The 16,559-nt window shown below is 39.1% G+C and overlaps 1 protein-coding gene and 1 pseudogene across 2 annotated transcripts in view; one reads left to right on the forward strand and one right to left on the reverse strand.

Moving 5' to 3' along the window:
• The window catches only part of OSTM1 (osteoclastogenesis associated transmembrane protein 1), a 35,626-nt gene that overhangs the window by 4,708 nt on the left and 14,359 nt on the right, over positions 1–16,559 (reverse strand). The window contains exons 3-5 of the mRNA XM_053592122.1: positions 7,771–7,868; positions 3,615–3,782; positions 1,994–2,159 (exon numbers count right to left, since the gene is read on the reverse strand). Of these exons, the coding sequence (XP_053448097.1) occupies positions 1,994–2,159; positions 3,615–3,782; positions 7,771–7,868 (432 nt within the window). The remainder of the gene's footprint in view (positions 1–1,993; positions 2,160–3,614; positions 3,783–7,770; positions 7,869–16,559) is intronic.
• On the forward strand, positions 7,920–11,934 carry LOC128586434 (60S ribosomal protein L7a-like; annotated as a pseudogene). Its single transcript, XR_008380237.1, has 4 exons — positions 7,920–7,968; positions 8,676–8,729; positions 10,823–11,004; positions 11,197–11,934. The product of XR_008380237.1 is annotated as a 60S ribosomal protein L7a-like (transcript).

Below are 16,559 nucleotides of genomic sequence, written 5' to 3' on the forward strand. Positions count from 1 at the left end.
TGTCTAAGAAGTACCAGCACAGAACTGTTTGCTTTACAGTACTAGTTTCCTCAAGTGAGTTTTGTAACCAAATGTTTCTGTGAAACACTAATAGGACATGATCTGAAGCATTTCCCAATCTTTAATATCCGTAAATTTTTTTTCACAGAGAATTTCACTGGACTAGTATTTTGAGGAACATATTCTGGGAAATGCTAACATTATGTATAATGTTCTTTTTATTTAACAAATATTTTTGAGTGCCTACAATGGGCCAGGAACTTTCCAGATGTTGGCGATACAGTGATGAACAAAGATAAAATTGGGCAGCACTCTCGTTGCTCAATGGGTAGGGCGCCGGCCACATACACCGAGGGTGGCAGGTTCAAACCTGGCCTGGGCCAGCTAAAAAAAAAAAAAAAAAAAAGCAACTGCAATATAAAAAATAGCCAGACGTTGTGGTGGGCACCGGTAGTCTCAGCTACTTGGGAGGCTGAGGCAAGAGAATTGCTGAAGCCCAAGAGTTTGAGGTTGCTGTGAGCTGTGACACCACAGCACTCTACCCAGGGTGACAGCTTGAGACTATCTCAAAAAAAAAAAGATAAAACAAGTTCTTGTTTTGATGAAGCTTACAATCCAGGAAGACAAACAAGGCAGAAAATAAATGAAGGACTTAATTTGAATAACTTATATTAGTTAATTTAAATTAGTGATTAAGTGCCATTAAAGAAAGATGATGTATTCTTTCCCAGCACAGGAATGCAAGGAAAGGTGTTATGTTTAGATTGGGCCATCATAAAAGGTCTCTTTGAGCAAGTAACCTTTGAGTTAAGACCTGGATGGCAAGGAGCTAGATTAGGAAAGTGGGAAAGGCCTTAGCAATGAGCTTGGTATCTGAGAGGAACAGAAGAGAGCCAGGCGCCCAGAGCACCATGAGCAAGGAGAAGAGGAGATGTGGTAAGTTTAGAAAGGTGGATCAAAGCCAAAGAGCAGACCACCCTGGAAGTAAGCTTGGATTTATTCTAGATATAAATGAAGGATTTCAAGTGAGAAAGAAACACGGTAAAATTATTTGTGTTTAAAAAATTACTTTAGGCTCAGCGCCCATATCACAGTGGTTACGGCGCCAGCCACATACATAGAGGTTGGCAGGTATGAACTCCGCCCAGGACAGCTAAACAATGGCAACTGTAACAAAAAATAGCCAGGCATTGTGGTGGGCGCCTGTAGTCCCAGCAACTTGGGAGGCTGAAGCAAGAGAATCGCTTAAGCCCAAGAATTTGAGGTTGCTGTGAGCTGTGATGCCACTGCACTCCACCCAGGGTGACATAGTGAGACTGCCTCAAAAAAAAAATTACTTTAGCCATACTATATGGTATATGACTTTTAGTAGATCAAGAAATGGAAGCAGGCTGGCATTCTCCCTTTCTTTCTTTGGGATACCACGCCATTCTCTTGCTCTTTTTCTCGTCCCCATCTCCTCTACCCCCCCCTCACTCCTCTTCTCGTCCCTCTCTCTCATCTCTTCCCCCCACTCTCTTCCCTTTCTTCAATATGAAATAAACTTATACTTTTATATTCCAAAAAAAAAAAAAAAATTAATGGAAGTAGAGTTCCCAAGTAGTTAAGGGGCTCCTGCATCAGCACTGAATATGTACCACATGCCAAGTAACATTCTTATAAGTAGTGTCCCACCTACTATTATGTAGTTACTGCATGTCAGCTCTGGATTCTTGGGCCTACAAGCCGTCCATATCTCCCCACTGTTGCCATGTCAGAAGTGCGCAGCCTCAGTTGCTATTCCTCTGTTTTTGCCAACCTTATTCCCAGGGTAATCTAGTTTTCTCAATGCAATCATCTGAACGACACTGTCTTCTGACTTTTTTATTATCTGTACTTATAAAATTCTCATACCTCTCTTTTATCAGTAAGTATAACTGTAAAACTGAAAGCAGACAGCCATTTTAAAAGTATAGGCTTTTATCTAAATAAATAACTATAAAAAGAAACTTACGTAGAATGAGCTTGCGTTTCTTTTGCTCTGAGTGAAGAAAGCTACTAAGGTAAAAGACAACAGGTAGAAAGAGAATGAACACAGAAACAGCGATTACGGGTACTGTGTCACTGCAAGAGACCGAACAGTTGAAAGTGCGACTCCACAGTTTTCGAGTAATGTTCATCTGGAACATGAACAAATAATATTATTCTATTTTATATTTAACTTGTCTTTAATTTCTTATCATTATTTTGTCAATATATAAACAGATACCTAGAATTTAAAGTAAATAAACACCCCTGAAAATCTATTGACAGTTCAAAGACAATCTCTTCTGCTAGTGAAATAAACTGGTTCACCATTAGTCATTATATAAATTTACATCCATACAGAAATTTCTAAATTCATAATATTGACCAAGATATTCTAGAATGTCAATCATTTCTTGTGTCAATATGAATATACTTAGACCCTGTTTCATTCATTAAAGAATATTATTTATTTATTTATTTATTTTTATTGAGACAGAGTTTCACTTTGTCACCCTACGTAGAGTGCCGTGACGACACAGCTCACAGCAACCTCCAACTCTTGGGCTTAAGCGATTCTCTTGCTTCAGCCTCCAGAGTAGCTGGGACTATAGGTGACTGCTACAACATGGGGCTTTTTGTTTGTTGGTTGGTTGGTTTAGCAGGCCCGGGCTGGGTTCAAACTCACCAGCCCCAGAGCATGTGGTCGGTGCCCTAACCACTGAGCTACGGGCGCCCAGCCTATTTATTATTTACTGAGAGCATACTAAAACCCAGGTACTATTCTAGGCAATTGGAATGGAGCAGTAAAAACAAAAAAAATCCTTATAGTGCATCAATTTTTAGTGCTTTTTACCATCCTGAATATTATTAGCCCACTGAGCTGCTGTGATAATTCACACTCATTATTCTCAACCATTAAGCTTGCCAATTTTGACCTCAAGTTCTCTACTTTGTGCCAATGTCAGTTACCACAAACACACACAATACCCAGCTATCATATTGCCTAAAAAGACATGATTGCCATTTAGTGGTACCCCATGTAAAGGCAGGCTATACAAAGAAAAATAGTTTTTGTTAATTATTCAATCATAAATACATATTTACCAAGGCCATTATTTCTAGGAACTGTCCTAAATACTGAGTGGTAAACAAGAAAGCCCAGGTCCTTGTCCTCATGTGGCTTAAATTTTAGCGAGGGAAGACAGACTATAAATAAATACTTTCAGATGGTAATAAATATAAAGACATGAAGCAATAGAAGTGATTGGCCTCTGAAACACACTGTAGTAAAATTTAGAAACTTCTTAAATCAGCAACAAGTACACAAGAAACTGAAATATAACACCTAACAATGCCCACACCTCTGAAAAGGCCACACATTTTCAAATAAAAAAAATTAAATGTACCAAATCACTTAAGAAGTGCCTGATTAATTTCCATTTTAGTTTGACAGACTAGGATATATTAAAATTTTACTATTTTATAACTAGTTATTTCTTGTTGAAGATAAAATATGCAGTTACAACATAATTCCAAGAAGGATAATAATACTGACGGTACATTCGACAACACTGCAAAATATGTCATAAAAGAAGCAAAGTACTTACTGCATCTTCCACATCAATGCATAAATGTGTTCCAGGTTCAGCCTTATTCTCAAGTTCATTCATTTTCTGCATTTCATAGTACAGACTACTCAGAGTTTTATATGCTTCAAGACAGTTTTTGCATACTTCTGAGTAATTTTTTGTCTGTAGAAGACTGTGTGCACTCCCCTACAATGAGAAAGACACATGTGAGCCACACAGTAAACATCACGCATGGTATCTCACTTTGACGTAAGCTATTTGCCCTCCTAGAGGACAGGCAACAGTGTCCTGGGCTAAAGCACTAAACTGTGATGTTGGACAGGTTAATAAATCACTGAGTCTCACTTTTATCATGTATAGACTAGGTCTACGTCTACCAGTATTAGAGGTAGTAGTATACATCAAAGGATTAGAAACCTGGTATCTGAATCACATGGCAAAATAATTAGCATTTTCTAGGTGTCCCTAAATTTTGTTGTTGTATTTTTTTTTTTGAGACAGAATCTCAAACTGTCACCCTGGGTAGAGAGCTGTGGCATCATAGCTCACAGCAACCTCAAACTTGGGCTCAAGGGATCCTCTTGCCTCAGTTTTTTCTTTTTTTTTTTGCCTCAGTTTTTTCTATTTTTAGTAGAGAGACAGGGTCTCGCTTTTGCTCAGGCTGGTCTTGAACTTGTAAGCTTACGCAATCCACCTGCCTCAGCCTCCCAGAGCACTAGGATTACAGGCGTGAGCCACCACGCCCAGCTGTCCCTAAATTTTGAAAACCACTGCACCAGCCAATGTTGCAGGATAACACTAGCTCATATGCCAAATTGCTGGGTACTAAATGCCCAATTTCCTAAACTATCTTGTCAATAAATATTTGCACTTATCTACCCTACTCTCACTGAATAAATAAAATATGTTCCTGCCTACAAAGGAACTTCAATACCATAGTTTGCCTTACTGAGACTAGACTTTTTAAATGGGAAAGGAAAAGGCACCAAACTATTGAATCTGACATCCCCAGTCAATTCTCCAATCACAAGGTTCAGAAATCCAGCCTTTCTAGTCAATGAAAAGGGGCAAATACCAAAGAACTATGTAACTAACCTAAAATAAGGACAGTGGAGATAGCATATAAAATATTGACTAGTAAATCTCAATCTTTTCCACATCTGGTCTGACACTTGTCTTTCTAAGAACAAGTTTTCTGAACTGTCAGTTCTCACCTTTGCTTTCTATTTCTTTTATTCCTTACTTTATAGCCTGGAAAAGAACAGTAACTGAATGTTGAAATGCAAGAGAAAAGAAGAAAATCAAAGTAATTAAACTGATGTAGCCCCTACAATGTTATCCTCACCATCTATTAGAAAAACTAAGTCTCCCTTTAGTCTGCTCCAAAAAATAGCCCATTGTCTGTTCTTCACAGAACCACCGTGCATTTACCTAAAGACAAAACTGAGCACATCATTTTGATGGAGGGTAATTTGCCCATTTTTATTAAAATTAAAATGCACATATCTTTTGATAAAGTGAATGCCGAAGATACCCAGGCACAGAAGAAGAGGTTCACACTTACATGTCTAAGATAAGAACAGTTTCCAAGGATTTACTAAAACCCTCCCAAGAGAAACCCTTTCATGTCCTCCTTCAAATATCCTGCTTTGACAAGGTTTATCACTCACATTCCTTAGAATTACAGTAATTCAGATAAGATTAGTTTGAAAGAGCACTGGCCCAGTAATCTCCACCAATGAACTGAAGACAACTCTGGTTTTGAGTTTCTGGAGCCAACGAACTCTGTTTCTAAGCAGCTTATGTGAACCTCTCCCTTTTTGCTAATAAAAATTTTCCTTTGCCCTTCCTTCATTGAATGCTCTGGTGACTTGCAAACACATTCCAAATTATAATCCTCATTTGTCATTCCCATGTAAACTCAGGATGTTGGAGATAATTTTCTCTGGTATCTTTTTCTTAATTTGACAATACAGCAATTATACTTCTGGGAATTCACCAAACTCATATAATACTCCAAGTTACATGAAAAAAGGCTGTCTGTGGCACTCAATTCAAAACTTATGAATTGTTTGTATTTGCAGAATTTTCCACTTAATATTTTCTAACTGCAGTTGACCATGGGTAACTGAAACCGTAGAAAGGGAAAGCATGGATAAGGAGTGACTACTGTATACAAAAATTACCATTTGAATTTTACAACACATTAGTCCACTAAAGGTTCTGAAGTCCTATAGTAAAGCATTTCCCAGTCTTAATAGAGTACTAAACCCTCTTTTTGACAGGTCACCTAGTAACATGCTGGAAAACACATTCTGGGAAAATGTTCACTTCATTTTCATTACAGTAGAACATCCGTAGTTGACCATCTCCCTACATTGACCACCTTCTTAAGTTAACCTATTTTCATAGACCAGACATGCACCACATGTACTCACCAGTTGACTGCCTCTGTATGTTGACCATTTTGTTACAGTTCCTTGAGTGGTCAACTTTCTGTGTCATCACATTTATTAAAGAAGAAACCATATATGCTTATAGCCTAAACATGTTTACTTCTCCTTGTGAGGCTTACTTACTTATTATGTAAGTTTCAAAGCTACAGTTTTACTAGAGTTCCAATTTTATCCTTCATTACCACAGGCAAGTTCCAAAACCAAAATTCAAGAGTCAGAAATGGAGATAACAAAAATCTACAAAGTAAGATTCTTAAAGGCTACCTATTATATCATAATTCCAAATTCAAGGTTACCTTACTAAACAATGCCTTTCAGAGTAGATAAATATATTTAAGCAAATAGTGAGGCAAAGAATATACTTACCTTATTATTACATAAACAAAGTCAAGGTAAACTACTGCCAGATTGAACAACATTGTGGTTTTTTTTTTTTTTTTTTTTTGTGGTTTTTGGCCGGGGCTGGGTTTGAACCCATCACCTCTGGCATATGGGACTGGCGCCCTACTCCTGGAGCCACAGGCGGCACCCTGAACAACATTGTGTTTTAATTAAACAATCACATGACTCCACTAATGGTTTCACATTCACCAGATCTTCATTACAAAATTCTTAAAGATGGGCAGGGTAAATATTACTTTTTCTACTTTATAAATGAGAGAACTGAAGTTTTTAATGATTTTTAAATGTAAGAACTTATGAGGAGAAATCCAGGTCTACTAACTCCTCTACATCATGGGTACAAGTAAATATCAACAATTAATGCCACTGCGTGGTGCCTGTGGCTCAGTGAGGAGGGCGCTGGCCCCATATACCGAGGGTGGCAGGTTCAAACCCAGCCCCGGCCAAATTGCAACCAAAAAATAGCCGGGTGTTGTGGCGCGCGCCTGTAGTCCCAGCTGCTTGGGAGACTGAGGCAGGAGAATCGCGTAAGCCCAAGAGTTAAGAGGTTGCTGTGAGCCATGTGATGTCATGGCACTCTACCTGAGGGCGGTACAGTGAGACTCTACAAAAAAAAAAAAAAACAATTAATGCCACTATAAAAACTTGGATTGGAACTGGATGTTTTGCACCCTAATGCCTCCCGGCCTCATTAGACCAGTGGGGCTGGAAAGCAGGAATCAGCCACTGCCTAATCCAGACCTGGGGTCAACACCAGCCAAACAATGTGTTGTCCTGCTTGATATTGGGGACAGTCTCTAATTCCTGAGGAAGAACTTGATACTGACATTGGTATGTAGCAGTCAGCCCTCCAAACACTACCTATCCTAAATGCAGGGTTAACGCTGACCCTACTGTGCAAGAAATGATTTACTGATGAGTTTTCAAAGAAAACCACATCAATTTGGATGTCTGTTACCTTGAAGTGATCATTTTAAGAGTGGTAGCTTCTTCCCTAGGTATAAAAAGACTATATTTTCTTCTTTTGGTGTATTTCTGTGTTGAGCAATCATTTGTAAAATGAAAAAGCAAAAAAGTTCCCCCCACAATTTAGGATTTATAAATGGGAAGATGGAGGTGAAGACTGTGCTAATTCATAACCCAGTAGGCACTATTTCATGCACTGTGGTGACCTTGTTGAAAACATTTTCCAAATATCCATTCTACATTCCACATGTAGAATTAAAGTTTTTAAAACTAGAAAATAAAACCTGAAACTACACATTATTCATTTGTATAAGGCAGCATTTTAATTTCAACTATCATATATAAAATACCTGAAGGTTTTGCTCAAAGCAGGTCAAGGTGTGATTAAATAGACTGAGGAAATACACTGTGCTGTTTGATAATTCTTCACTGTTGTTCGTTAAACAATCTGTAGGAAAACACCACCAAAAAGAGTATCAATATAATTCAAGCAGCAATTATGCATCGTCATTTATCTCTCAAGCCATCATCTTTTGTTTCTCACTACAGTAATTATTTATTTAAACAAGCACAAAGTATTCCACATAAGAGAATTTTCAAAATATATAAATCTTACTTCTTTTAGTTTCTAAAAGATGTTTTTAAAGTTATGACATAAAAAGCCATTTTTATGAAAATCTTAAAATAACCAAATACTTTTTAAAATAAAAACAACATACCAAAAATTTTTAAATTGACTTTTGATAGCTCAAGGTCATGATCATGAACATCAGCTATCAAACGCTGCCGTGAGAGTGCTATTTAGGTATAAGACTGCTTACCTGGCATTAATTTTACCTAAATTCATGTCTTTTGTCATGTTTTATGTCAAATTTAGTAATTCTGTGTCTCTTCCAACTTCACCAATGGGCCATTTAATGTACTTGTCATGGTAACTTTTAAAATTTGCTCTAATCTATCATGAGTTGGGAGTTGAGAGAAACAAACTTGTGAGAATTTTGCCTAAAATACTGACATACAGGCTTCAAATAAAGTCTGGAAATAAAGAGAACTGTTTTATACGTTTTTTAAAAACCTTCCATAAATGATACTCTTCTGCAACTTGCTCTTCTTGCTTAGAATTAGCTCAAGTTCATTCATTCCTTTTCATTGTTTTCTATGTATGAATATACCCCAATTTATTTATCCTTTCTCCCTTCTTCAGAGAACCTATTTCTTATGGTCACTTTGTGTTTACCTCTCCTTGTGTTCTCAGCTCGCAATCTCCAAACCAAGTTAAACTGCCTGGTTTTAGATGCTGGAACTCGTGGTCAGCCATTTCATCTCATTCTCCTGGAGTCCCCTTTACCTTGCACACAGTCACAAACATTTTCAACCCCGGAAAGCCTCTATCTGCTTTGTATACTCCCAATTCTGGTTATAGAATACTATTGTAGAAAATTCCAGAATTATAATGAAGGGACCCAATTCAAATCCATGTTTTCTGATCTCATGAAATAATACTTGTAGATGCCCTACTAATTGCTGCATAGGGTGTTCCAAATGTTTTCTATTTTCTAGTCCCCCTTAATTCAAACAGACAGATTATTTTTGGAGACAGAGCCTCACTTTGTCACCTTTGGTAGGGTGCCATGGCGTCATACCTCACAGCAACCTCCAACTCGGACTCAAGCGATTCTCTTGCCTCAGTTTTTCTATTTTTAGTAGAGATGGGGGTCTCGCTTTTGCCTAGGCTGGTCTTGAACTCGTGAGCTCAGGCAATCCACCTGCTGTGGCCTCCCAGAGTGCTAGAATTACAGGCATGAGCCACTGCGTCCAGCCTCAAGCAGACAGCTTTATATTATACCTACCTTATTCAGAAATTTAGCACCATCTAATAGGATTTCTCTCAACTGGGAGTGGAAAGACAGCATAGGGAGCTACTGCAATAATCCAGGAGAAAGGCAGCAATACAAACAGAATTCAGTGGAGAAGAGGCTGAATAGATGGACACTAGGATACGACACTCTAAGGAACATTCATGGACTATGATAAAGAACAATCACTCCATGAAAACTAACACTGACTGAGTACTTGCTATGTTCTAAGCACTATGTCTATCTTGTGCTTTGAACATATTTGCTCATTTAATTCTTGCAAAGATTCTGAGGCAAGAACTATCATTATCTCCATTTTATAAATAAGAAACAGAGGTTTAGAGAAATTAAGAGTTTCCCAAAGTCACAAAACTGATAAGTGAAAAGCTGAAAATTCTACTCAATCTCATTTTTTTTTTTTTGAGACAGAGTGAAACTCTGTCTCCCTGAGTATAGTGTTCTAGCATCAAAGCTCACAGCAACCTCAAACTCCTGGGCTTGAGCAATCCTCTTGCCTCTGCCTCCCAAGTAGCTGGGATTACAGGCATGTGCCACTATACCCAGCTAGTTTTTCTATTTTTAGTAGAGACAGGATCTCCTCTTATTCAGGGTGGTCTCAAACTCCTGAGCTCAAGCAATCCACCTGCCTTGGCCTCTCAGAGTGCTGGGATTATAGGCGTGAGCTCACTCTGATTCTCCAGCCTGCACTCTCAAACACTGCAAAATAACTAACATACTCACAGCTACGTTAAAACCATTAAGAAGTTCAAGACTCAGAATCAACAAGCACGTGCCTCCTCCTACTCCCAGCACTACCCACAGATACCTTACACCACACGGGGTTGAGGCAGTCACCAACAACTGGCATCTGAGAAGAAATCTGAACTGGGTGGCATTTCAGTGAGACTCCTTTGTGCAAATTAGAAAAAGACATTCCCACTGGGTGGGATGAATTACAAAAGGGACTTCTGCCTCCACAAGCCAAGTTGGAATTCAGTCCTATTCATCCTCTCACACAGGCCCCTTCTTCAGGGCCCTTTCTGAGCCCCAAGTGAGGCCCACTTGGTGAACCCATTCCTAGATTCTTCCCCTCTGAAATTACGTACTTTACATTCTTTTTTTTTGTACTTTATATCCTCTGCAGCTTTATCTTCTCAGAAATTTGAGTCTCATTCTAACCATTCACTCTATGACTTAATAATCTGAGGGATCCCTTTACAATTTAGGAAACTAAGCAGAGAAATAGGTGATGTACTGAGTGAGGATCACACAGTAAGTTAATAAGGAAATGAGATACAAAACAAGCTTTCTAGATTCCTAATTAAGTACTCCCTTAATTATACCATTTTTTTCTTTACCATTTAAATATGTTACTCCATCTGTCAGCTTTCACAAAGTTCAAATACTAAATTCATTTTCTAAAAACTGTAACATAGCCCCTCTTCATGCTGGTTTAACAACATCATGAAGTAGCCCTACATTCTTTTAAGGATGAGGCAGAGTTGATATAAGTAAAAGCAAACACAATTGGTTTTTATTTGAGCAGTATCGGCGCCAAGTTGCAGCTCTATCCGCTGCCATCCTTCTTCGGGCGCGGCCGCACAGGGCTACTTTTTCCGCCCAGGGCCAAAAGGGAAGAAGGCCAAGGGGAAGAAGATGGCCCCGGCCCCCCGCCGTGGTGAAGAAGCAGGAGGCCAAGAAGGCAGTGAATCCTCTGTTTGAGAAAAGGCAGAAGAAAAAAATAGCCGGGCGTTGTGGCGGGCGCCTGTAGTCCCAGCTGCTCGGGAGGCTGAGGCAAGAGAATCGCTTAAGCCCAGGAGTTGGAGGTTGCTGTGAGCTGTGTGAGGCCACGGCACTCTACCCGAGGGCGGTACAGTGAGACTCTGTCTCTACAAAAAAAAACAAACAAACAAAAAAAAGGCAGAAGAACTTCGGCATTGGGCAGGACATCCAGCCCAAGAGGGACCTCACCCGCTTTGTCAAATGGCCCCGCTACATCCGGTCGCAGCGGCAAAGAGCCATCCTCTACAAGTGGCTGAAAGTGCCTCGGGCCATTAATCAGTTCACCCAGACCTTGGACTGCCAAACAGCTACTCAGCTGCTTAAGCTGGCCGGCAAGTACAGACCAGAGACAAAGCAAGAGAAGCAGCAGCGACTGTTGGCCCGGGCTGAGAAGAAAGCTGCGGGCAAAGCAGATGTCTCCACTAAGAGACCACCTGTCCTTAGAGCAGGAGTTAACACTGTCACCACGTTGGTGGAGAACAAGAAGGCCCAGCTGGTGGTGATTGCACATGATGTGGATCCCACTGAGTTGGTTGTCTTCCTGCCTGCCCTATGTCGGAAGATGGGGGTCCCTTACTGCATTATCAAGGAGAAGGCCAGGCTGGGGCGTCTGGTCCATAGGAAGACCTGCACCACTGTGGCCTTCACGCAGGTTAACTCGGAAGACAAAGGAGCTCTAGCTAAGCTGGTGGAAGCCATCAGGACCAATTACAACGACAGATACGATGAGATCCGCTGTCACTGGGGAGGCAACGTCCTGGGTTCGAAGTCTGTGGCTCACATTGCCAAGCTGGAAAAGGCAAAGGCTAAAGAACTTGCCACTAAACTGGGCTAAACGTACACTGTTGAGTTTTTTGTACATAAAAATAATAAATATTCAAGCCAAAAAAAAAAAAAAGCAAACACAATTATACATTTGGAGAATATTCATATACTAAGCTAATAAGATTGAACAGGTTTTCGGTTTTTGTAGTTGATGTTTTGCAGGGAAGCTGAAAGGGCACAATTTCATCCATAGCAATTGCACACCTATGTTATGAGCCGTGTCATGACAACTGACACACACAACATAGGAAAGGGGGAGGGGAGTGTGTCCCCACATTACCTGTAAAAGTAGCATGACTATGAGAGAGCAACAGCAATTTCTTCTATGCAAATACATAATTTAAATAATTTCTTTATAAAAATGTAATTTATAAAGATTATCTGAAGAACAAAGAAAGCTAATCTTTTCCTATTTTAATGACAGCCATTTATTTTTCACTTAAAATAACTTGAAAATTAAAATCAATGCTATATAGACTGGTCATCTTGTTAAGGACTGCATTAATGCAGTGCCATCAATTTTTTTTCAATGATCATTAGACAGTGATATCATAAATCACAAAGGAGTTTATTTAAATAATGGGGTTAGTAAAGAGCCCTGACTTGCTGACTCAAAACAAAGGAACTCCAGTAAATTTTTCTTTTGTCCCTTTGTAGGAATTGTGAACTTAAGGTTATAAACAGTGAGAAATTATACATTTTAAAAATTAGCGAGTTAAAGAATATTAGTAATAATAAAGCTTCCCATAAGTACTAAGTGAAGTGGTCATTATGAATTTTCTCCATCTCAGATAATCAATGAAGCCTCATCAAGGACAGATTAGCATAGCTTCTTCCTCAGTGAGGGCTCAGGCATAGCTCAAGAGGCATTCTTAAAGGTGTTAAGGATTCAAATTGGGACCTCATGTAGAAACCTACTAAATTGTCATGACAGGACTTATGTATTTTTCAGTAAAGTATTTAACATCTATTATGAGTTTGTACAAAGATCTCTTTTTTTTTTTTTTTGGAGACAGAGCCTCAAGCTGTCACCCTGGGTAGAGTGCCACAGCTCACAGCAACCTCCAACTCCGGGGTTCAAGTGATTCTCCTACCTCCGCCTCCCAAGTAGCTGGGACTATAGGCGCAGCTGTCATTGTTGTTTGGCAGGCCCAGGCTGAATTCGAACCCACCAGCTCAAGTGTATGTGGCTAGCGCCTTAGGCGCTTGAGCCACAAGGCGCCGAGCCTCTATTGTTTTTCAAACCTAGTTTTATATAAGATAGAGACAATCACCAATTTCTGAAAAATTTTCAGGAAATATGAAATAAGGGCAGGCATGGTGGCTCAAGCCTATAATCCTAGCACTTTGGGAAGCTGAGGCAGGAAAACTGCTTGAGGCTATGAGTTATAGACCAACCTGAACAAGAGTGAGACCTCGTCTCTACAAAAAAATAGAAAAACTAGCTGGGAATCCTGGCTTGTGCCTATAATTGCAGCTACGCAAGAGGCTAAGGAAACAGGATCACTTGAGGCCAAGAGTTTGAGGTTGCTATGAGCTATTAGAATGCTACCGTACGCTAGCCTAAGCAACAGAGGCTATTCAAAAAACTAAAACATATACATATATATGTACAATAAACTGGGAAAACTTTGTTCCTAAATGAGCTAAGTTTAATAAATTATGAAAACTAAGACATTTTAAATAATAAGATACAAATACATGGCTCAGTGCCCGTAGCTCAGTGGTTAGGATGCCGGCCACATACACTGAAGCTGGCAGGCTCGAACCCAGCCTGGGCCTGCTAAACAACAATGACAACCCAACAAAAAAACAGCCCGGCATTGTGGCAGGCACCTATAGTCCCAGCTACTTGGCAAGCTGAGGCAAGAGAGAATCACTTAAACCCAAGAGTTTGAGGTTGCTGTGAGCTATGACATCACAGCACTCTACTGAGGGCGAATACAAATACAAATACAAATACAGTAGAACCTCCATAGTTGACCACCTCCCTAAGTTAACCTAATTTTCATATACCAAACATGCACCACATGTACTCAATATAAGTTCCTTATTTTAACCACCTCCATATGTTGACCAGTTTATTACATTCCCTTGGGTGGTCAACTTAACAGAGGTTCTACTATAATATGAGTCTAATATTTAATATATTTCCACCTAGATAAAATATGGGAAAGAAGGGTATGAGTTAATTGGCCTTCTGATTAACCATTAAGCTATATTATTGATTTTAAAAGCATTGAGACATATATGTTTAATTGAAAGTTAATTTTCCTTTCAAAAATCAGAATGTACATCAGGATCATACAATGGTTCAGTAGCATCAGTGTGCTCATAAATTATCCCCCAGGTCACTGTAGCTATGAGCTATGGGGGTGGGGGGTGCAGTATGTGAGAACAAATAATCTGAACGGATAATTTGAGGGCCCATTTTATTATATTTCATACTGGATACTGCTTACCAAAGAACCAAATTCACCATAAAATAGTCTCAGCAAATCTGGTCACTCTGCTAATTATTTACTGTTGTAGGCACAAGATAACCAAGAAGGGTTTCAATAACAAGGCTACCCTTGTGTCAACAATACACTTCAGCTAACAGCTTTAAAATACTGAAAAATATTTAGTAGACTTTCTCTACTTCTTAGCAGTCATCATCCACAAGGAAGAACTAATTTCTGTGTTCTTTGTACTCTCAGTAGAAAGAGTTGAGCTCTGAACACTTTTTTTTGTGAGACAGGGTCTTGCTTCTTTTGACTTTGCTTAAATTTCCAATAACTCATCTTCTACCAAACTTAATATAAAAGACATAGGAATTCTAAAGAAAAAAGAGATGGGAGAGGTACAAAGATTGTAGTCTTTCCTATAGTGGCTTTCTCGCCTACTTTTCATCAAGTAATAACTGGAGACTAAATGTCAACTCTATTTTAAGTCAAGCAGAACAGAAAGATGGTTTGGGGAGGTATATTAATTTTAATAATATTCATTCTCATAATATTTTATATTTTTAATATTATTTTACAAAAGTTTTACCAGCCCCTGCTATGGTGTAAACGTGTCTTTTAAAATTCATGTGTTGAAATTTAATGGCCAACATGATAGTACCTAGAGGTTGGGCCTCTGGGAAGTGATTAGGTATGAGGTCTCTCCCTCACGGACTGGATTAAGGCCCTTACAAAAGAGTCTTCACTTAGGATTTGGTCCCTTTTGGGTCTTCTGCTTTTTTGTCATATGAGAACACAAGATTCATCCCCTTTTGCCCTTCTGTCCCTTAAACAATCCAAGGAGCACTGTATGACACCATCTATGAGGAACAGGTCTTCCTAGACACCAAACCTGTTGGTACCCTGACCTTGGACTTCTCAACCTCCAGAACTGTGAAAAATAAATTTCTATTATTTATTAATTATCCAGTCTGTGGCATTGTGTTACAGTAGCACAAATGGACTAAAACAGAAATTGGCACCGGGGAAGTGGGATTGTGCTATACCTAAAAATATGGAAACAGCTCTAGAACTGGTGTAAAATTTGGAACAGTGCTGAAGTAAATGCTGGAAAAAAACCTGCATTCCCGTGAATGGAGCATTAAGGATGATTCTGGTGAGAGCTCAGAAGAAGAGGAAAGCTATAGAAAAAGCCTCCGTCTTCGAGATTATCTAAGTGGTTGTGATCAGAATGTTGTTAGAAATATGGACAGTAAAGGAAATTTCAATGTAGTCTTGGAAATAAGGACTATCTTATTGAACTGAAGGAAAGAACATCCTTACTGCAAAGTGGCTAAGAACTTGGCTGAAATGTGTCCGTGTCCCAGTGTTCTGCTTTGTAGAAGATAGAATTTAAGAGCAATGAACTAGAATAAATGGTGGAAGAAATCTCTCAACAAAGTGGTCAGTGTATTATATGGCTTCTACTAACTGCTTATAGTAAAATACAATAAGAGAGTAACAAATTAAAAATGTAATTTACAATCAAAAGGGAAACAAAACATGTAGATTTGAAAAATTCTCAGCCTGGCCATGTAAATAAGAAAGGGGAGAAAATCAACAGTGTAGTCAAGTGGTTATTTACAGAGATTAGTATAGATGGAAGGAAGCCAGATACTATTCATTAAGATAATGGGAGAATGACTAGGGAAAAAAAAACAAACCCACAATCTGTTCTGGTACCACAACAATCAACACAGAAGACTTCTATGATCAAACGTGTGTGAGGGTTACACACACCAAATAAGCAATAAATTCTGCAGTGGATATTAGCTGGGTGTCCTCCAATTCATTTCTGGAGAAAACATCATATTCTACTATAAATCTGGAAAAGACATCATATTCCATAGGTTGAAGGCTCAGTCCCTCAAGACTGCCCCCACTTCAGATAGTAGTTGCCAGCCCAGGGTTCCAGAACTTCTAACCAACTGGCTTCAAGTTGGGGTTCCCATGACATCCTCTTTTGATTCAATTAATTTGCTAGAGCAGCTCACAGAACTCAGGGAAACACTTGTGATTTAGGCTGTCACTTTCATTACATGAAAATGTAATGCCAGAGCCTTCAGGGCAAAATAGTTTCAAAGGAGGATCCAGGACACCCATGCTGAGATTACAGTTTGAGCATCACAACTGCCCAGTTCTAGACTCTATCTGTAGTTCATTTACCTTCTGAGCCTTGATTGTTCTTCACAG

This window comes from Nycticebus coucang, chromosome 5, assembly GCF_027406575.1.
Source record: "Nycticebus coucang isolate mNycCou1 chromosome 5, mNycCou1.pri, whole genome shotgun sequence".
NCBI classification, from domain to species: Eukaryota; Metazoa; Chordata; class Mammalia; order Primates; family Lorisidae; genus Nycticebus; species Nycticebus coucang.